Raw genomic sequence first — 22005 nt, 5'->3', positions numbered from 1 at the left:
GGCCAAACAATTAATATTAAATTAACTTACTAAGAAAAATATTTAAATTAAACTAAAAATAATAAATTATAATAAAACATAGATTGGAAATCCAAAATCTATATATACAGGGGTGGAGCCAAGGGGAGCTGACAAAGGCCCCGGTCCCCATAAAATAGAAATTTTCACCTTCAGTTATTTTATAATTTATAAAAATATACAATTTTATTTTAACTCTCCTTAAAAAAAATTTTTTTGACTCCACCCCTACATAAATAATATTTAAGCTTTTACTATTAAACTAATTTGAATTGGTTGGACCACAGCTAAATTATATTGGCTAAAAATATGAACTTTTGTTTTATCTGTAAATAGATTTCACAACTTAAAAAAAATATTTGGACCGAATTTAAAATTTTAAAAATATTGATGTAGGAAGGTTTTAACTGAACATTATCACTAAGATACTTTGGGTATACAGTGAAATGAAATTCAGGCGGTGTGTTAATCCATCTCATCCAAAATGGTGGGACCCACAATAGCTTTATTGATGTGTTTATTTATATTTTGCATTCATATTCTCCCACGTGACGAATTCCCTGTCCTTGTCACCACGTGCTTTAAATTTCTCTCTTCTTCATTTTCTTAAAAGCAAAAAAAAGAACTCTTCCACTTGCGTTTCATTTTTCCTCTCATAATTCCTTTATTTTCTTGCTCTCCAAACATGAATTCTCTATACCTGTATGTTTTAGTTTTAAGCTTAATATTTACGCCCTTTTTTGTTAATAATTTTCTACTTTTTTTTAACTCAATAACTTCTTCTTCTTCTTCGGATAATAATGAATATTCCACTTTATTCGACGCCATAGCTTCCGTCAACCCAAAGGCTCCTTTAAACTCCGGTAAGAACCATACGCCGCCGTCCGGTTCACGTGGTTCCTCAACCAGCTGCGAGGTATGGGACGTGGCCTGCTCTGAAGCGGTTTTGAGCCTGGCCCGGAAACCCGAGAACGTGGAGTGGATTAAAGGGTTGAGGAGGAAGATACATGAGAACCCTGAGCTTGCTTTTGAAGAATACGAAACCAGTAAGCTGGTTCGAACTGAGTTGGATCGTATGGAAATTGAATATAGATACCCTTTGGCCAAAACGGGTATTCGGGCTTGGATTGGAACCGGTAGCCCGCCCTTTGTAGCCATCCGAGCTGACATGGATGCTCTGCCCATACAGGTCTAGTTGCTGCTTCTTTTTTTCCCTCTTTGGTTCCCCTTTTTTTTCATTCACTCTTTTGCCACTATATATGTATACATATACGTATATTTACAAAATAACTACGTACGTGTATATATACATATACATATACATATACATATGTACACGTGTGTGTTAAGCTACTAGGTAGTTGGTAAGGTAAGACAAAAAATGGGTGAGGTGGTTCATGAACATATTAGGTTTCATTTTGTTGACAATGTTTTGGATTTTTAACGATGACAAATATTGAGGGCTTTGATTTATATTGCAAATACGGAATCAAACAACGCATCAAAGGGAATTTAATTGACTAGAAATGAAAGAAATGTTTTGGAATTAAGATAAGAAAATTAGGTTTTTATTAAGGGAAGAAATGAAAATCTTTCGACTCATTTTCTTTTACTTTGTTAATGTGGGAGATTAGTATGTCAGACATAGATTTAATTTAAGGTTCAGTACATTCAATTTTGTTTGTATTATATAGACCAAGAACAAGTCATGTAGTCTGACAAGATGTACTTCTAGATTAACGATAAAAGATCTTAGAATAAATTCAACTTTATATAAATTTTCGAACCACAACTAAATTAAATTTTTAATTTTTTTATCTTAAATGTTACATAGAATATGTAATCTTTCACCTTATAGTTGGGTGATTTTTACTTTTAGGAAGGTGTACAATGGGAGCATAAGAGCAAAGTTGCAGGGAAAATGCATGCTTGTGGGCACGATGCACATGTCGCAATGCTCGTTGGTGCTGCTAAAATATTGAAGAACCGAGAACAGCATTTGAAGGTTTGTCCTTTCTTTTTATTACCCTACAAATTTATCTCTTAAAGTGAGATTGGATGGATGGTATTTACTTGCGTTTAGTATAAAAATAGCGATGACGGTGAGATTACATATTGTAACGATACTATAACGTGAGATAAAAAATAAATTAAACACAATGCACTACATCAAATGGCTCATTTAAACCCACCATTAATCTTTTATCTTAATTATCCATCCAATTAACTCCTTTACCAAATTAAACTCTTCATAAGTGAATCATTTTATTAACCCTAATGCAATGGAAATATGCATTTCTAAATTTTAGCCGCAGATTTAATTCGAGTGATTTAAAAAAATGATAATAAGCAAATATAAAATTTAAACTTTAAAATCTGTAATTTTGTATTTTCAAGTTGTTTTTTGAACATAAAATTTAATTTTTTTGAGAGTTTGATTTGTGTGGACAAGATTGGGTCAGACAGAGTGAAAGAATTGGTTCATAGCTCCCTCTACCCGGGCCATGTGCAGGCAATTAATGACAGTTATGCCGCTTTGTAGAATGAATTTCACACGTGCTATTTAAATATAGTCATAAGGTAAATTTTAACCCTCAATATTATCCTTATTTTGTTTAGTTAATTTTTTTACCATCAATCTTTCAAAAAGAATTAAATTATTATTTTTTAATGAAATATCGACTAAAGTGTAAAAATTTTAAAATTTGTATCTACTTTTTATATTTATTTATTGGAGTGACATATAAGATAAATAATATTATATTAGTGTCAAGTATACATGGAATACCACGTGGGTTGTCATGCCAATATCATTAAAAAATTTTAATATTTCAGTCAATGTTTTTTTTAATTTTTTTTAAAGATTAATGATCAAATTTAATTAAAAAAACTAACTTATCTGATATAAATGTTAGGGGCTATATTTGATATTATACTTTAATTTGTCCATTTTTTTTTACTTTTTCTTCCACTCATCTCTTGCCTATTGTCATTTTGCTGATTCACAATCCATTTCTTGCTTAATGTAAGGAAAAAACATATCGCAGAAGTTGGTGGTTGAAATTTTAAATTCGTTAGACACCTGTACAATCAACTAAATAAAGTTGTCCAATTATATATATAAACATGTAAAAGGAAAGATGAAAAGGAATAGTGAAGCCATAGGTATACTATGATTAGCATCCAATTCTCATTTCAACCGATTGATGTTATTAAATCTTGAGAATGACCCACATTCCTTTTTTTTTCTTTGGGTTCAAAACACGAATGATGATGAGCAAACCATGCATGAACGCATCATGTTCATGGGTTGTCATACACTTTGTTTTTTTTTTGGTAAATGTGGAGAAATAAGGATTTGTGTAAGTATTTCAAGAAACTAAATAATATCTCTAAATTTTTATAATGAGTTCGAATATGTGTTTTTTTTCTTTTATTATAACGAAAATAAATTATAGATTTTAAATATTAATATAAAAATTAAGCTAAAAATATTAATTTTAATATAAAAATTAAGCTAAAAATGGAAACTATTATGAATTTTAATGATTAGATTAATAATTTGTTTAAGAAAAGGAAACAATTGAAGTGCTAAAACATTTGTTGCTTAAACGGTATGGTTAATCTATATTCGCAGAAATGTTTATGTGCATGCAATATAATTGCATAAGAGTAGAATATGAGCCATATTAGTTGGTTCATATAATCAATATCCTACATATATATAAACATAATGATTGTAGTATGAGTGCATGGCCCTAGCTTGGAATATTGCGTCTTGTTTGAAAAGCCTTGGATTAAGAATAATCCCTTGCTTAAAGAAATGAAAAAAAAAGTGTTAAACTATTTTGTTTTTAATAATGAAGGGGATAAGGTTAATTTCCCATTTGTTTAATGTAAGAATCTTTAAAAAGTAGTGTGGATGTTGCAGAAGAATTATTTTCCCTTAAATCATGGCTAATTTCTTGAAAAAATATTGTTGAGAAGAGTTAGTTTGTACTCTCGACGGAAGGTATTGTTTTATTTGGAGGTTTTATTTTTTAAGGAATATTTTGGTTGATGTAGATACAACTGGTAAGCTTATGAAAAAGGTGTTAATTTAATTAGAAATATTAATTATGCAAAGTGCATCATGATCAGAATTGAACCATCAACTAAGGTCTTATATGCTTTACCTTAACATACCTAGTATGGTAGTGTTCTTAGCCTTTAAGACCTTTTGAGGATTTGGGTGGACTCTAAGGACTCCTGATAAATTGCATGAAACCTTTTGGACTTCTTTTGGAGTTTGGTGACAAAAGCTCAAGACTAAAATTGAGGATAGACACCTCGAGAATAATATCTAATTGTTTGAAGTTGGAGTTAATATGTCAACTTTTTTCCAATAAGAGAGCGGATTCTTAGAGGAATTTTTGATTAAGGTTAAAATTTGATAATATTATTAAAATCACAACGTGATATTACTATTTTCTATAATTGATATTTGTTATAATTATTTGCAATATTAACCTTCAAGCAATGATAAATAAATTTTGGGTGTTACAGGGAACTGTTATACTGCTGTTTCAGCCAGCTGAGGAAGCCGGAAACGGTGCTAAACGTATGATCGGCGACGGTGCATTGGAAGACGTCGAGGCCATATTTGCAGTCCATGTCTCTCACGAACACCCCACGGGTATTATTGGCTCGAGGCCTGGTCCACTGCTTGCCGGTTGTGGCTTCTTTAGAGCCGTTATCAGTGGAAGAAAAGGCCTAGCCGGCGACCCTCACAACTCGGTTGACCCCATCTTAGCTGCTTCAGCTGCCGTAATTAGCTTACAGGGAATCGTTTCTCGAGAATCAAACCCATTGGACTCCCAGGTTTCGTCTTTGAAAATCTTTTGTTTTTCCCGTAAATTTCCTCAGTATTTCAACCTGTGAACAACGTAGTGAGATTTTAAAATTATAATGCAGGTCGTGTCTGTTACCTCCTTCAACGGCGGCAATAATCTGAATATGATCCCTGACACTGTTGTTATCGGAGGCACTTTCAGGGCTTTTTCCAATGCCAGCTTTTACAACCTTCTTCAAAGAATCCAAGAGGTTGTGGTGGAGCAGGCCAGTGTTTTCCGATGCTCCACGACGGTGGATTTCTTCGAAAAGGACTCAACAATCTATCCCCCAACAGTGAATGACGATCATATGTATGAACATGTGAAAAAAGTGGCCACTGATTTACTAGGACCAACAAATTTCAGGGTGGTTCCGCCGATGATGGGCGCGGAGGACTTCTCGTTTTATACCGAGATCGTTCCGGCGGCTTTCTACTACATCGGCGTAAGGAACGAGACGTTGGGGTCGATACACACGGGTCACTCGCCGTATTTTATGATCGACGAAGATGTTATTCCTATAGGTGCTGCCGTTCATGCATGTATTGCCGAAAGATACCTCAACGAACGTGGTTAAAAGCGTCAGCCCTCTAAATTGTGGAGTAATCTGTAATGTGTGATGTGGTATATGTAATTTTGATGTTAGTTAGGGTTGGTGGAAAAAGGGAAGATTGGCAGTGTGTAAAGATTAAGCAGACGATTTTGCTCTGTTTCTTAGAATGTAAATTGTAAACAACATTCAATGTTTTCAAGTGGCTCTTCTCTTTTCTGCTAACACCATTTATTGAATTACACTAACTAAACCCTAAGTCTTGAATTTATAACAGCAGATGAACATTTTCCTCCAAAAATGGATGTTCTCAAATTTATTTTTAATATATATATAAACCCATGATTTTAGAAAATCTTTTCAACAGATGATAATATTTTTTTATTTCAAAATAATTATAATATTTAATTTAAAATATTTAATTAAATATTCAATATGTGTTGTAAAAGCTAATATTATTAAAATGTAATACTTATATCATAGAAATATGAAAATGACCTAGTGTTCATTTTATGTTAACTAGGGACAAAGTCATAATTGCCAAGGGCATTAAGTTGATAATTTGGTTTTAATGAAAATTTGATATCGAGATGGATCATTTGTTAGTGGATTTTATTATGAATGAAAGCCTAGAAGAAAGAGAAGTGTAGGAGCTTCAACCCTCTCTTTGCTGTTGTCATGAATACGAATATTTTATTTAGGATTTTAAACTTATGAGAAGAGGGAAATAGGAAAATCTCTTATTTTCGTTTTATGTATGAAATGTTTGGGTCTGTTGTGGTATTCATTTCTACCCGATTATCAGACCAACCCGGTTTCCATACCAACTCACAACCTGGTTAGCATGTCTAACTTGCTGATATATAATTCACCACTATGCAGTTTGTCTACATGGGTTCACATCACTATGCAGGTGAATCCTTACTCAAAAAATACGTGTTCACCCTATAATAAGATACGTGTTAATCTGCATGGAGACTTATCTAATCCTAGTACATCAAATCATAGACCTGCACTATATAAATTGAAAATTGGCTTCCATAAGGAGAACGCACAGAAACACTCAGCAGAGTCATTATAAATAAATCTATTTCTAACACATATTGGTGCCCAATGCAAGTTTCAAGGAAAGGTTTATGCCTTTCTCACCTGTTATTTTTGCAGATGATGGCGTTATTCTAGATAGATTCTGCTACTTCTTATCAACACGCACAAGTCTCTCACAATTCAGTTGATGATTTAGCTAATTCCATTTGTGCAAGATTGGGGTTTTAAAGAAGAAAGCACCTTATTTCACAAGAGAGTAACGAAAAAGTTTTCCCATTCATTGTGGAAAAAGTTGCAACACAATTAAAAGGCAAGGAGAGTGACTTTTCTCAAATCTATACTTTGAGTAATTCTTAACTACTTCATGCAGACAGTAGACTGCCTTAATCCCAACATCCGTTTGCAAAAAAAAAGTAGAGAAGATTGCTAGGAGTTTCCTCTGAGGGACCACCGGAAGTGTCCGCAAGACTGCTTTAGTTCGTTGGAATTCATGCAGCAAACCTTTATCTCATGGTGGTTTAGGAGTGAGAGAGAGAATTAAAGCTTACAAATCTTTTTCTTGCTCAAACTAAGATCCCAAATTATTATTAAGAGTCTTAAGAAGCAAATATTAAGTCAAGGAGGACCTCCGTATGAGTATATCTCGACAAAAATGCTCCTTTTTGTGGAAGTCTTTATCGACCGTCTGAAGTACTCTAAAAGATAATATAGCTTGATCCATCAAGAATAGCAAGTCTATATAATTCTGACATAATAATATAGCTTGGAACAGAACCCTTGCTAAATATATGGTTAAAACCGATGGTAACTGGGACTGGGGTCACACTAAACAATGCATACACTCATCTACTTTACTCTTTATTACAGGTACGGCCCTCCCTAAAGGATGGATCAAGCTTAATACGGATGGAATAGGACTCGAAGAACGTAGCTGCAGCTGAAGGCCTACTCCAAGACCACGATGGAGCTTGGATCGCAGGGTTTACCGGTTACATTGGAGCTTGCATAACCATCTAAGCAAAACTTTGGGGAGGTGTATGAAGGCTTAAAACTTGCCTGGACCAAAGGGATAAAAAAATTGATACTTGAAGTGGACAATGCAATGCAATGGTTGTTCTTCCAGTACTGACGATGAAGGCATTGGACAGGAATGCCTTAAATCTTTACGGGTGCATTGAGGAGCTGTTGGACAGACAGTGGGAAGCCAAAATTTGTCATGTTTACGGTGAAACGTTATCAATGGTCCATACATTCAACATTTGGACAACTCACCAACAGAGAGAGCTTGAAGGAATTTTGCGAGCTAATGCTGCAACAATGACTCTCAACAGAAACTGCTCATGTAAATGTCAAACCCTTAATCCAAGCATTAAAACTTGATATGTTTGTTTTCTGCATCATATATCAACATACTAAATTGGTAAATTTTGACAAAATAAAGCTAATAATATTAATGATTAGACTATTATTTATATTTTTTTAACATTTTAAAAACAGACTATATTTTAAAATTTACCAAATTACTATTTTAACCATCCATTTTTATATCAATTCAGAATTTTTAAAAAATAACTAAACGCAAAATATATATATAGAAAATCATTCAAGCAATAAAATCACCTTTTTTCCTCTTAAAAGAAAACTTTTCTTTTTCTTTTTTGTTTTGAGAACAATTTAACTCTTCATAGCAAAATATTCCACCAATTAGGGGGCTTCTCACAAGTTGTACCAAAATCTTTAAAAGCTCCAGTAACCAGTTGGATTATTGTTGTCACTCAAATCTGCTAGAGAATTGTTCCCATCATCTCTCCCACACCCTTGTACCATTTCCTTTGATTTAGTAACCAAATACATGAGAAGACTAAAAATTTTTAAACATACTTGCATCAAACATATACATATGATCCTATTTGACAATCACACCCAAGTCTGAAAAGTAACAAAGCAATGCGTATTATTAAGTACCTCAGTACAGTGTTGGATTAACATTGCCAATACCTAACCACACCACAACTACGATCAAGTCACTTCTAGTTTCATTCAGATCTGGCATACATTGACAGCATTTTAGTTTTATTTTTATGTACTTGAGGCTTATGAAGATGCGGACTACGAACAGCTAACTCAAGCATTCTAAAGGACTCCTCATCATTCTAACAACTAGCACTCTCGAATGGAAGATTTAGTGTCTCAAGCCTTTTTTGCAGAATCAACCAAAGCTTCATAGGAGGAAAATCAGACCAAGTTCACCTCTTCTCACCACATAAAGACCTTGCAGCTTGTAGAGCAAAATATGTAAGGATAATGTCGGCACCAGCTCGGCGGAGACACATCAAGGATTCCATCATGACCCTTTCTTCATCAATCATTTTGAGAACACCACCAGCTTTGATCATGGAGTATTCACCTGAAACCTGGAAAAAAAAATCAAATTTTGATAGGGGTAGGAAAGTGAAAGTCTGCATTTTTTTTGGGGGGGGGGAGAAATAGTATATTTTCTTTTTTTCCACCACTAATTATAGAACAGTTAGTAGTAATAAAGACGTAATCTTGAGTATCTCGTACAAGAATGATTGGTTCATGAAATATGCAAAAGCAACCCGCTTATATTTCCCCCACCCCTTCTTAGTTTTCTACTATTCTCATGCCATCCTTACTTCCTGCATCCTTCAACCTATTAAGTATGAACTACACTCTACAAGAATGAATCAGACAATATCAGACAATGTAGTTAAAAATACCAATCCCCTGATTTTGCTAAAAAGAACAAAAATGTAATATAAATAATTTCGTGTCACGAAAAGTTTTGCTAAGGGCATTAATTCCAAAAGGGGCAATCCAAGGACCTAGTGCAGGAACTGACAAAACAATTACTGGTTATATATGAATGTTGCCTCAAATTTTCATTTTCATTTTCATTTCCAGGGACCATAGGGAATTCTTATCAAAGAAAGGTTTCAAGTTGCAATGAAAACAATGACAAGAATATTAGTTAATGCAGGACACGAAAAAGTTAAGAGAATACCTGGTAGGCAGCAATAGGCAAAGGAGATTGATCCCTGAGAAGTCTTATGATATCCAAATAAGGGAGACCAGGCTTGACCTGTGATCCAGTTAGAGAGACTTCATCATGATGGGAGCTTAGCCATTAACAAAAAGAACTCAAAATTCCTTAAAAGCGTCATACTGACCAATAGAATGTCAGCACCTTCAGCCTCATCTTCATGAGCCTCAACTAATGCTTCTCTGTAATTTGCTGGGTTCATCTGATACCTGTTTTTAACAAACAAGATTAACAATCAAATGTAAGCACCAAAAAGAGCCCATGAAAGCCCATAAAATACAGTACAGGCAAGTGAATTCATACGTTTTTTTATCTCCAAAGCGTGGGTTAGAGTCCAGTGCTTCTCGGAAGGGGCCATAAAATGAACTCGCATATCTGTTATCCCAAGAAAAAGAGAATGACAAACTGTGTCAATAAATCTCACCCAGCCGCCAAGAATAACTCAGAATAACTTCTGTCAACATAGTTTACTTTTCTAAATTGTTCAGTGACCAACTAATAAGAAAAACGATAATGTCTTATGCAATTAGACAACAACATGAAAAGGACTATTGCCTTCGAACAAGGCAACAGAATAATACCATTCTACTTGCATAGTGGGCAAGTGTGGAAACCTGGGGCTCTTATTCCAAGATTCTCCAGATTTGATAGGCGAAAAGGGATTTGATAGACTAATTTGAAGGACGGAATACTGCTAAATTAGTGGATTAGGTACAGCTATTTTATTCTTTATTCATGGGAGAGATTTTAGTTTTAATAGTAAGATTTTCTTTCTTATTATAGTTAAATTTTTTTGTGTATATAAAGCTGGAAAATAAGGCTGTAAAATTCAGATTAGTAAGAAGTTTTCATCTCAATTTCTCTTTGAACTCTTCAAGACTTCTTAATAATCTTTCTCAAAAGTTCTTCAGGAAGTGAAAAGAAAGTAAAACCTTTGCGATGGTTTACATAATCATATATCTGTTACCATGCTTCAAACCTACTTTTAGAAACTGGTAGACCTACAAACAAACAGCTATAGGAATGCAAGGGGGCAGATAGTCAAATTACTTTGCTGTATAGGACATGATAGAAACATGGTGAAAGCCTTCAGAATCAAGGGCAGCACGAATAGCTCCAACACGTCCATCCATCATATCACTGGGGCTAACAACATCAGCTCCAGCTCGGGCCTTTAAGAATACACCACCCAAAAAATTTAAAACATGTCCAATCAAGTTAAAGCTAGCAAAAAAAAGAATAGGACACAAATGAGCATAGGAGACCTCCAATATCCATTCAAATGATTAGAGAACTCCAAGTATCACACTGACTAGCCATTTAAAGCTGTAACAGCAAGTTTTTGCTTGCTTTAAGCATTTGAAACACTAGTTCCTCAAAGTATTTATTAAAAGTTATGCCATGGATATGTATCAAGACAAGCGAGGGGAGGGGGAGAGAAGAATATAACAAAAGCAAACAAGGTCACTGATTTTTTTTATGAGACACCAGTGACCACAACAAACATCAGTAAGTCATCACCATTATGGCATTTAGAACTCTTATGAAGACAGTAGACTTCTGCCAAAGAGTATATTTTAAAAAAAAAAAAACCCTACAAAAATTACCTGGGACACAGCTTGCTTACATAATTGATGCACTGTCTCATCATTCATTATGACTCCTACAGGGGAAAAAAACAAAGTAGCAATTAGTATTTCTATGACTTTATAAGAACACTATTTATTTTGACCAATTAGTAAGCACACGACATTTTTTAGGAAAGAGCTCATGTATCATTCTTCTAAGTTAACTTGTATGTCAATGTGGCAAACCAAAAAACAGTTCAACAAGGTGAAAACATGTCTTGTAAATAAGATACTCTTCTTTTAGCAGCCAAAAGTGTGTGAAGCATATCTTGTCTTACCATCTTCTCTGACAATACCATCATGCCCATCTGAGGAGTATGGATCTAAAGCAACATCCGTATAGATAACCTAAAAAACCGATAAGATATCAACATGATTTCATAAGGCTGGAGGCACTAAACAATATAAAAATCAATGAATGAACTTCATTGACTTACAAGGTCAGGGAATTTGTCCTTAAGCAGACGAATTGTTCGAGGCACTAAACCATTGTCATTGTAGGCTTCATCCCCTGTGGGAGACTAAAGTGCAAAAAACCAATTATATACATCAACATATGAAGCAAATAGCATTATAGCGGGAGATCAAAACCTTCAGAGCATCTGGAACTTTGGGGAAGAGCACAATACTATTAACTCCAACATCCCGGGCCTTTGCCACCTGCAATAGATAATGCACACTTCAAAACAACTTCACAGTTGACACACTAAATAAGTATATAACATGCTTGTATATGTTTATAACTTCGATATCAAATAGAATGTTTATCACCTTACAGTTACATGAAATAGATAAGTCATTAAAACAACATATACAGCACCTGGGAACTAGTTTTGAGGGAAAAATGCAAATTGTTTATGAAAAAGGATGCATAATGGGGAAAAATGCAAATTGTTTATGAAAAAGGATGCATAATGCAAAAGGTCACCTCTTCAACAAGTCCATGTCTCCATCCAAGCCTATAACATCCTGGCATAGCTCCAATGGGTGTGTCCTCCTGACCTGCAGGTCGAGGGAACAGTACCAAAGTAGATGTAAGCACATACTGGAAGGTAAGAAAGAGAGTAAACAGAAAAGTATCACAAAAGTCGCAACAAAAAAGGAAAAGAAAAGAAAACTGCAACAATATAATATTCATTTTACAAATTTGAGGGCGCTTATCATGATCTTTGGTAAAATTGCTCCACCTTTAATATCTAACTTATTTCACCAAAAAGAAAGGACTAAGATCCATGAATACCAACCTTCATGAATAAAAAGAGGATATACAAAATTTGCAGGAGATATACTTGTTTCCTGGAATGATGCTCTCAATGCAGGGGACTTACGGTTACGACGAGGACGCCTGGTAAGTTGCTAATACAAACAAACACCGAGTGAGCAAAGGAGAAAGGAGAGGTCCACCAATTGGCCTCAAAACCTCAATTATAACTTAAAACTATTTTACTCCAATGTCATGAATTGATGAGATGAGGTGAACAAACAATTACTGATTAAATCAAATTCATGTCAGCGAACAAGAAAATTAAACCTGTGAATGTGAATTTTCAAACACATATAAAAGTCTAAAACAAATCACCATTCAATAGACCAAACACTTGCCGGAGACATTCTAAAACCACTCAAACACAATCAATTTGTCACAAATTCCTATCACATTACCCCCTATTTGCATATGAACATTAATAAGCAAGCACTGTAAAATATGGGCAGAAGATAAAATATTATCATTTCATTTCAAACACTCACATAAGGTTTAATCACAGGAGTCCCAACAGGAGCAGCTGGCTTGGGGGGAACTGGAGGAGCTTCGGGGGCATTCCCAGCTACAACAGCAGCCTCACATTCTTCAATACTCATTTCAATCTTTTTCACATGTCCATCATGCCTTTCGCATGCCCTCACCACAAAAAGGCCCCGAGAACGTCCTGAGGTTGAAGTCCTACCAGAATTGAACCTTAAACTAGAAATTGGTCTAAGACCAACGTAGTTTTGAGTCTCAAAACCTTTAACAGAAGGAACCGTGCAGGGGGCATTTACAATTGTGGAAGCCATGACATAAAATTCTCACGATCTCTGCAATCGTAAAAGATGAAATTCTAACTAAAATAGCAGCACAAATCAGCTAAAACAAGAAATGGGTACACAATGAACTCATAATCTAATAAACTAAAACATAGAAAACATGGAAAAACTGAACTACGAATTACCCTTTATCTATTTCTTTTTCGTTCCTAAAAGTTACTGCAGAATCAGAAATGAAATCCAAGCCTTTTCACCAGGGGGGGTGGAATGAAAAGAGAAACAGACAAAAATGGGAACAGAAGGAAATTGGGTACTAAAATCTTACCTTATCTGATGGGAATAGATAGAGAACCGATAAGAAAACAAGAAGGGAAATTTGGAAGAGAAAAGAAAAATAGCTTATATATGGTGATTTGATTTGTGAGAGCAAAAAGAGGATCCCACAGCCTTTGTCTTTCTTCGAGAGATGACAAAGATAAGCCCACCACCACCTACACACCACCAACCACTCTTACTGACTGCGAAGTTTTCTCAAATCGCTTTCTTAGCCTCCACTTTTAAGGCTTTGGGCTTATTCTTTATTGGGTTGACAACCATTCACAATCATTCTTCAACCTCCAAATTTGAATTTCAAGTTAATAATATTAAATAAAAATTCGAGTTAATCCAAAATTTTCAGTCATATACTCCATTACTCAAAATCTACTTAAACTCTTTATCCAAACTACTTAGCTATTAAAATTTTTTTTAACTAATCAAATTTAATTAAATTAAAACTTTTCAAAAGAATTCATTCTATTCATCCCCATAATTCTTTCTCTATTTTAATGATTTTTTTTTACCTTTAGATAATTTTTCTTTGAAATTCTTTTTACTCTTTTTTCTACTCAACTTTTCCTTAATATTTAGATTTCATATTCTATCATTTTTTTTCATGGTTCACCCAACAATAACGCAAAATATATAGAATATGTTAGGATAATTTTGATCACGGGTCCAAAGTCTGAATGGATTTAGGTCGAAATGTAATATGGATTTAGGTCGAAATGTAATAAGCTCACAGGATCAGGTTGCAGGACAGGCTCGTAAGTCAAGCTCGCTTTCTCGCGAGGTTGCAAGTATAGGCCGGACTCGCATAAGACCCTATAAACACGTGTTTAGTCTAGAGGAGGATACGTGTCTATATGTATGAGGTCTATCGAGTTAGTACATCATGTCAAAGAACAATAATCATCTCATATAAATATATATACACTACTATCGAAGAGATATAGAGAAAAACATTTAACAAAATGGAATAGAAATAGTTATACTTAAGTAAAATACGACATAGGTTTTTAATTGGGGATAGAAAGGAATCGAAACTGAGGTTTAAAAATAAAAAAGAAACTTATCGTTAGGAGTGTTTAAACTTTGGTTAAAACTGAATTAATCGATTGAACCGATCTAATTCAGTTAATCGATCAGTTAACCAATCTAGTTCGGTCAGAGACTAGTTAAAGATTTTTTTGAAATTTCAGTTAACGATTAATTCGGTTCGAAATCGGTTAATTGACCGAACTTAATAAATAACATTGTATATTATATGTATTAGGTTATTACTAATTCAGTCAAATGAACATTATTGATTTATTTTTGTGATATATTCTATACTTATTTAAAATATATATATAAATTTTGGTTCGGTTAATTTTTTTTGAAAAAAATTTGATTTGATTAATAGTTAAAGGATTAAAAAATTCGGTTAATACTAGTTCAATTCGGTTAACCGTTTGAACACCCCTGCCCATTGTAATTTGGGTTTTATCACTGAAAATTGGGTTTGAATATTTTTTGATGAGTTTGTGAATTTTCCATCATTAGAGTTCTTAAATGAAAAATAAAATAGAGGAATACATTTATAATTTGTGTAACAGAGAATAATTTAGGTACCATTTTTTGACATGGAGTATAGTTTAGTTACCATTCATAATAAAATAAATAAATAGGTATCAACCTAAGAAAAATGATACAGTTTAGGTATCATTTTATGGTTTAAGCCAAAATAAGATTATCGAACAAATATATTTATAGAAATTTATATATGAAGCTTTGACGATGAATTACAATTCTGAAAAAGTAAAAGAAGCATAAATTCAAATCTGGTTATTTGTGTTTATTTTTTGTTTAAATATGCCAAAGGTTGTTGTACTCTTTTGAAATTTAAAATTTATCTCTTATACTTTAATTTTGAGATATTGAGTCCCTATACATTTTTATTTAAAAACTTTGGTCCTTCCCTTTAAATTTACCGTTAAAAGTTAACAATGTCAAAGGTAAAATAACTTTTTTTCACCTCAACATTTACATTTGTTGGTCAATTTGGTCATGACCCCTTAAAAATACATAATTTTTTAAAAAAAAATAAAATTATTATTTCATATTTTACATAAAAATTAAAAAAATTATGAAAAAAAATAAAAATGACTTAAAAGATATAAACCAAAATTTCAAAATTCAATTTTATCTAAATCTAACTGAGAACAGGTTGAAGTATTGGACCATTGAAAGATAAAAAATCGGTTGACCCGCAAACCAACAAGGATTGGTTGAACCGAACTACATTTGAACTGATTTCAAAGTGATCTGATTAATTGGTTCTCAAAACAACTGGTCTGACTAGTTTAAGGCAAATAAATTATTAAAAACTATAAAAATCGATTTAGTTTCAAATTTAACTAATTTTTTAACCTAATTTAACTAGTCCATATCAGTTCGCAGGTCAACTGATTTTTAAAAATTTAAAACATTTTTAGCCCTCAACATTTACAATTTTTTAGATCGGTTCAACCAGTTCAAGCACTGGTTCAACCGATTTTTTAACTCAATTCAATTAGTTGCTCAAAATTCGGTTTAACCCTTTGTTTGGACTAGTATATTGGTCCTTTTCCAGTCCAACCGATCAATCCAGTTAAAAAATAAGTTGAATATTAGATAGCATCAAGTCTTTTATATCTTTAGTAATATGTTCACTATTGATGGAAAAAAAAGATTTGAACCCCATGTGATATGTGATGGCATGATAGTTACGGTGTTCATCATCCCAGGTTATTTTAGGTTTAAATCGCGTTAATCGCGTTTATTGATTGGCCTTTGCCCTACTATTATAATTCACCCAAAAGAAAAATTATAAGATTGAAAATTAAATATCAATAACTTCATCTAAACACAAACTTAAAATTTAACACTAGAAATTTAATATAAATTCTAATTCTAAACAACAATCTCTAAATTTAGAACCCAAAACCCTTAATATTTTCGTAAAAGATATATACTAAATTTTAATAATTATTTATTAATTAGTTCCATAACAGTCCCCATCGAATACAAATTCTTTACAAATACCTAACTCCTATTTGGTGTAGAGTAAGGAAGGAAATAAAGTAACCCATGTTATCTCATCAAGATGACAGAAGGAGAAGCCGATCAACAACGCCGTTCTCGTTGTTGTTCTAATGTTACACAGCATGTTTTTAACATTGATGTCGAGATTCGCTACCCTTGGTCTGAAAACTGGGATGCAACGTTTGCAAGTTTTATTCAATCCTTTACCTATGGTCGCAACATGTTTTGTTGTGAAGGGTGTGGCCCCGACACCGTGTTTTCAATGCTTGCTTACACCGGTATACCTCTAGATTATCTTCGAACCGTTGCTGTTCCTTATGTCTTGGATATTGCTCGGGCGGCTCATGGTGCCCCCGTTAACATCGGATGTGAACACATATACCTCAAAATCGAAGTAAATTTCGACGCGCTGGCTGATGATGAGGCCTATGAGTGGATGATTATTGGTGATGCTGATGAGGATGTATCTGAGGTAGTCGAAGAGTCATTGGATGCATTCAGTTTCAAGCCCGCTACTTGTTCATCCATTGAAGATTTGAAAAGGTTTAAATGGGGTGATGAAGAAGATCTTCAGCCTTTGAAGAAAAGAGGGAGGTTCCTTGAAGGACCGAGTTCATCCAAAGAATGTATGATCTGTTTGGACGAGTTTTCGGATGGCAACGAGATTGCCTTGATGCCTTGCCAACATGTTTACCATGATGCTTGCATTGTTAAGTGGTTAAAAGCAAGTCACTTGTGCCCGTTGTGCCGCTATCAAATGCCAAGTTGATTTAATTTTCATCTGATATATGATCTTCTCTACTATTAGGTAGGTAGGTTGTTGATTAATCTTCTCGAGATAGACATTTGTGCATTTTAGCCTTTTAGACGTACTTTGTGAATAACCTCTTGAAGTGCATAGTCTAAATATCATGCAATACTATAGAAATGTAGTGGTCCATTTTTATCACTGCATTGTTTTAAACAGGCTAGCTTGCCTTGGGCAGCAAGCAAGATGAGTTTAAAAAGGTCATACGCAAATCTTTGGATTTTTCATTAAACATCCGTTTTTCCACGGTACAAAGATCTTTGCTGCTGCTGGACTAGAGATTAACATTGGCTTCTAAATTTCAAGGCAAAAAAAAACAATTTTTCCAATCATTTCTCTGGTCCGGGGTTATCGAAAGAGATAAAGAAAATGGGGATTTAATTTAGCTGTACACAAAAACTATAAAAAGCAGTGTACAAATTCTATTTTCTTTTACAATGACTAGACACCAACTCGTACTTGTCTCGGATCAAAATACACAGTTTCCGCCTGAATCTCTTTTGGTTGTCCTTGATGTACCAATGCCAAACCTTGATAATATGTTTTGAGAGTGCGAGAGTTGGTCCCAATAATGTGAGAAAGGATGTTAAATTTGGTTGCTAGAGTTAAAATTTATATCGGTTTGCTGAATGGCAACGGTTTAGATCCTCGTTCAACGGCATCTCTCCATAATCTGTACCGCACTCCTAGCTTATCATAAGCTACCGGCCAATTCCAGACATTTGCCCCATTAATCATACGTTCTTGCTGGCCGATCACGAGTCGCAGATCCTCATTCAAGACCTGTATTGAATAGAACCGAACATATTAGTTACGAGCGAGGTTGATAGGAATCAAACATGTCTGCAATTCAATCAAACCCTACTATAGGTAAAGGGAAAAACAATTCTGTAAAAGCAAAGATTAAAGATGACGCTGTTGCACTTCTTGTAGGCATTCAGTAACAAAAACCATAGCTTAAATTGTGCTACATGGGAATTTTGAAGTTAACTGTTTTCAGAAGATAAGTCGTATGTGCTACTAGATGAATGTCAAACGTACTCATAGCTGTCAGCCTATCAAATACTACCAATCTTTTCAGCAAGTCATTTGGACATACAACTAAGGACTTCAAGAAGGTTTTCAGCAAGGAATTAATTTGATCATGATCCACTATCCAAAGAATGAAAAAGTAGGATATATTTTTACCTGTTCCGCGAAATGCCTCCATAAATAATGCATAAAAGGAATGTGCTTCAACAGGGGAGCAAAATCCAGTGACATTCTATATAACAGTCTTGTCTTATTTCTCGATGACGGTAAGCATACATGAAGCTGGTGAAGGTGTGTTGTGCATTCCTTTGTACTCTGTCCTTCTAGTTTGCCCGGTTTTGATATACCAATGGTCGATAGGACCATACAAGGTGGTTGAAATTCCATGTCAATGGGATATGGGTCCCAGTAACCTTGGAGACCAGATGCAGGCGTCAAAAATTTCACCAGACTGAGATGTTCAGATTATGCAGTGTAAGATTACATATTCAAAATAGATACCAACAATGCACTATTAGCATATTATCATTATAATTTTTTTTCCTTTCCTAAGCCTTGCATGAGGAAACAAACCTGGGAACCGTCCATCCCTTGGCAAAAGTGGAAGTGTGAGTAAAAGGTGCATGAGCAAGATCCAATAGGTTATCCAACAGTAGCCCATGTTCGACAGGAAGTTCCATGACAATCTGCAAATTATCAGCAAAAAGTCTACGTGAGATAGTAGGGACTTTGCTTGAGCTATAAAGTTGTCTTTCATCAAGTCGCTTGAAAAAAGTTCACATGATCCTTGTAATCACGCAAAAGCAACTACAGCATACCTCGGCATGAATTACAAATCCAGAAGGAGGTTGTAAGGAAGGAAGAGTTGTCGTTGGTGGGTCATCCCCAGGCCAAATCCAGATCATTCCCTCTTGCTCAAGACATGGCAATGACTTTATTTTCACATTAAGTAATCGCGTAGATGGCATTTTTTCACATTTTCCATCTGTAGTGTATTCCCACCCTGATATATCATTCCAAGAATATATAATACGTAAATCATTCATGATATGTGTCGCCTTTTCAGAAAAATATGATAGCCAAATGCTTGTGAACTTGCTAAACTAGTACTAACCATGGTAGGGACATTGGATACGACCCTCATTTACTGAGCCAAGGTGAAGAGGGCATGCTCTATGTGCACAAGTGTTCTGGATGCATCCTGGATTCCCATCTTTTCCTCGAAAAAGAACCCATGGCTCCTCAAAGCAATCAATTGGAATCTGAAATACAATGTAGTACCAAGACATTAGCAAGAAATCATTTCTTAACTAGTTGAACAATGAAAACTACAAAGCAAAAAGGAAGCACCTAAGCTGATCAACCTGGTGCAGAATGAGGATGTATGCTAATATGCAGAGACATGACATAAAATGATCAGTATTGAGATGATAAGTAATATTATAGTTCCTAACTATAGCTTACCATAGTCTCATCCTTCAGATCAGTGGAGAAAGCAACAGGATACCAGAAGTTCTTCAAGCGGGGGTGATAAGGTTGAACCGGACCTGACACATCCAAGCTTTTCCGGGGCCTCTTCATAGTATCCATAGATTGTGTTGACGTACTCGAAGAAGGGGCTGCTATGCTGGACTCCATTTTGGTCCTATCTTCCAACAGCTTTCCATTAACCAATTCCTCCATGTACGCTAGTTTATCCAAAGCAGCAGAAACCCTTGCTTCCGATATATGTACCTGTTATTTCTCTTGAATCAGAATCGAAATAGGCTATGACACCAAAGTCAGGACCTCCCGTGATTTTTCCTTTTTATTATAAATGATACATACCTATGGTAATTAATTAAAGTCGTGGTGAGATTGGTTTTTGTAGAAAAAGAAAAGTATCTAATCAGTTGGATAGCCCAGAACCGTTGCATCTGTTTATATATCTTATTGAGGCATGCACATCCTAATCAAATTATAAGAATCACAGTTCCATTAACTGCTAGTTTCATGTACCTGTTTGTGAGCTTGTGCCAGTTCTCCTTGCAATTCTGCGAGTTCTTTCTTCATAGTGCCAATAGACTTGTATTCACGAGCTAACGGATTCAACACTTCCACTACCTACAACCATAACTACGAAAATTAAACAACACAAACTTCCCACATGATTAAATTGAAAAAGAAAAGTAACAGGTAAACAGTAAAAACATCACAAAACACGGATTTTCTTGTAAAAATTAACTAAAAACAAAACTAAAAGTTCACAACATGAAGTGATCAGCAAGTCGAAGAAGACCTTTTCATGAAGAAGCACAATCGTGCGCAAGTCTTGGCGAGCCCGCCAATCGCAGTACTGAATATCATATCTAGCCAATTCCAATGCCTGATATACATCTAAGAACCTCCCTTTACATTGCGGGGCTTTAGATCTTGGATCCTCTACATCAAACAACGTGCCCCAGAGGCTCTTCTTATCGCTTGGCCCCAAGCTATTTGCCTCCCCCAACACTGCAAACACCCCAAACCCTCCTTTAACGCCCTGAAACTGCACCAAAATATCCAATATAAGCCACAGATCAATTTTACCTCCACAAATTACTCAAGCAACACAATCAAACAAACAATGTTTTCCAAAGTTGAAATCACCATCTAAAACTAACTTAAGAGACTAAAAGTTCAACAAAATCATGGAACTTATACTTAGCAGAAAACTACACATATACTTGGAATAAGTTTCTTTTTCACTAGTGAATGCAAGTGAAGTGAATATAATGAAGTTAAAAAGTTGCAATATACATTAGGATCGGGACTTCAATAAAGTTTAGAATAAACCCAATTACTTTAAGCTTAAAAACAAATAAAAAACCGAACTTTATAGCTTCACAGCCACAAGAATAACTAAAAAAAATGACAAGTCAACCATTGTAAAAAGCAGGAAAAACAGTACCTTTTTAGAAACCTTGTATGAATCGCATAAAGAGATTGGCAAGGATAAAGCAACAGCAGCAGCTATGGCGGTCATGGCGTTTTCAAAAGAGCCGTTTTGGGGGGGTGGGGAAGGGGGGAGGAAGAAAGAGAGAAGTGTAAGCAAAAACAAAGGGGATTTTGTTGGATAAGGGGTTGGTGTTGCGCGCGATCTTGGCAAGCCTTTGTGGAATGCCACGTGGATAAACGTGGAAATTAATGTCATACACGTGGCAGGTCGAGTATCCACACGCTTTGACAGCCCGAGGGAGTACCTTCGTTGTTGTGGGGGCAGGGTGTTTTTCATATCTCCGCTTCCTGCCAGCTTGGATGCTACAAGATATCTTTCCCTATCTCCCAAGCTGGCTTTCTTTAACCATGCGTTGAATTCAGTACCAAGGAAGTATCCAAGAACCGTTCATAGGTTGGTCTGTCCAATCCCATCAATTCAGTTGAGTTGATTTGATTGTTGTTAATATATAAAATAATTTTATTAATGTTAATATATCTTATAATTAAATTTAAATAAAATTTTTTTTATTATTTTCGTCTAAGTCAAGTCAAGTTTAGATTTTAATTTTTCTGAAAATAAGGTCAAGCAGGGGTGATCATGAGTCGATTCAGATTAAGTC

General features: G+C 34.7%; 3 protein-coding genes across 4 annotated transcripts; 1 reads left to right on the top strand and 2 right to left on the bottom strand.

Moving 5' to 3' along the window:
• Nucleotides 1-642: 642 nt before the first annotated feature.
• LOC107905016 (IAA-amino acid hydrolase ILR1-like 6) lies at nucleotides 643-5636 on the top strand. The gene is made up of 4 exons (XM_016831562.2): nucleotides 643-1207; nucleotides 1898-2023; nucleotides 4564-4878; nucleotides 4972-5636. Exons 1-4 carry the CDS (start codon nucleotides 704-706, stop codon nucleotides 5464-5466), a joined length of 1440 nt encoding a protein of 479 aa, XP_016687051.1. The 5' UTR covers nucleotides 643-703; the 3' UTR covers nucleotides 5467-5636.
• A 2780-nt stretch (nucleotides 5637-8416) lies between these two features.
• On the bottom strand, nucleotides 8417-13815 carry LOC107905017 (delta-aminolevulinic acid dehydratase 1, chloroplastic). 2 transcript variants are annotated; one of them, XM_016831563.2, is made up of 13 exons: nucleotides 13529-13815; nucleotides 12928-13254; nucleotides 12423-12534; nucleotides 12107-12180; nucleotides 11770-11838; nucleotides 11616-11699; nucleotides 11457-11526; nucleotides 11158-11213; nucleotides 10601-10722; nucleotides 9854-9925; nucleotides 9678-9759; nucleotides 9512-9589; nucleotides 8417-8900 (listed from the first exon to the last, which is right to left on the bottom strand). In XM_016831563.2, exons 2-13 carry the CDS (start codon nucleotides 13231-13233, stop codon nucleotides 8733-8735), a joined length of 1293 nt encoding a protein of 430 aa, XP_016687052.1. In that variant the 5' UTR covers nucleotides 13234-13254; nucleotides 13529-13815; the 3' UTR covers nucleotides 8417-8732. The 2 variants fall into 2 exon arrangements, with proteins under 2 accessions (XP_016687052.1, XP_016687053.1); XM_016831564.2 differs by having other exon boundaries at nucleotides 13389-13684.
• A 3784-nt stretch (nucleotides 13816-17599) lies between these two features.
• On the bottom strand, nucleotides 17600-21671 carry LOC107905015 (chlorophyllide a oxygenase, chloroplastic). Its single transcript, XM_041094316.1, has 9 exons — nucleotides 21357-21671; nucleotides 20706-20954; nucleotides 20426-20530; nucleotides 19892-20161; nucleotides 19542-19689; nucleotides 19246-19430; nucleotides 19001-19113; nucleotides 18584-18878; nucleotides 17600-18178 (listed from the first exon to the last, which is right to left on the bottom strand). Exons 1-9 carry the CDS (start codon nucleotides 21597-21599, stop codon nucleotides 18008-18010), a joined length of 1779 nt encoding a protein of 592 aa, XP_040950250.1. The 5' UTR covers nucleotides 21600-21671; the 3' UTR covers nucleotides 17600-18007.
• Nucleotides 21672-22005: the final 334 nt, after the last annotated feature.

The sequence above is a fragment of the Gossypium hirsutum genome, chromosome D05, assembly GCF_007990345.1.
Source record: "Gossypium hirsutum isolate 1008001.06 chromosome D05, Gossypium_hirsutum_v2.1, whole genome shotgun sequence".
Lineage (NCBI taxonomy): Eukaryota > Viridiplantae > Streptophyta > Magnoliopsida > Malvales > Malvaceae > Gossypium > Gossypium hirsutum.
The sequence above is the reverse complement of the archived record's forward strand: the minus strand, read 5'-3'. Positions and strand labels throughout refer to the sequence as shown.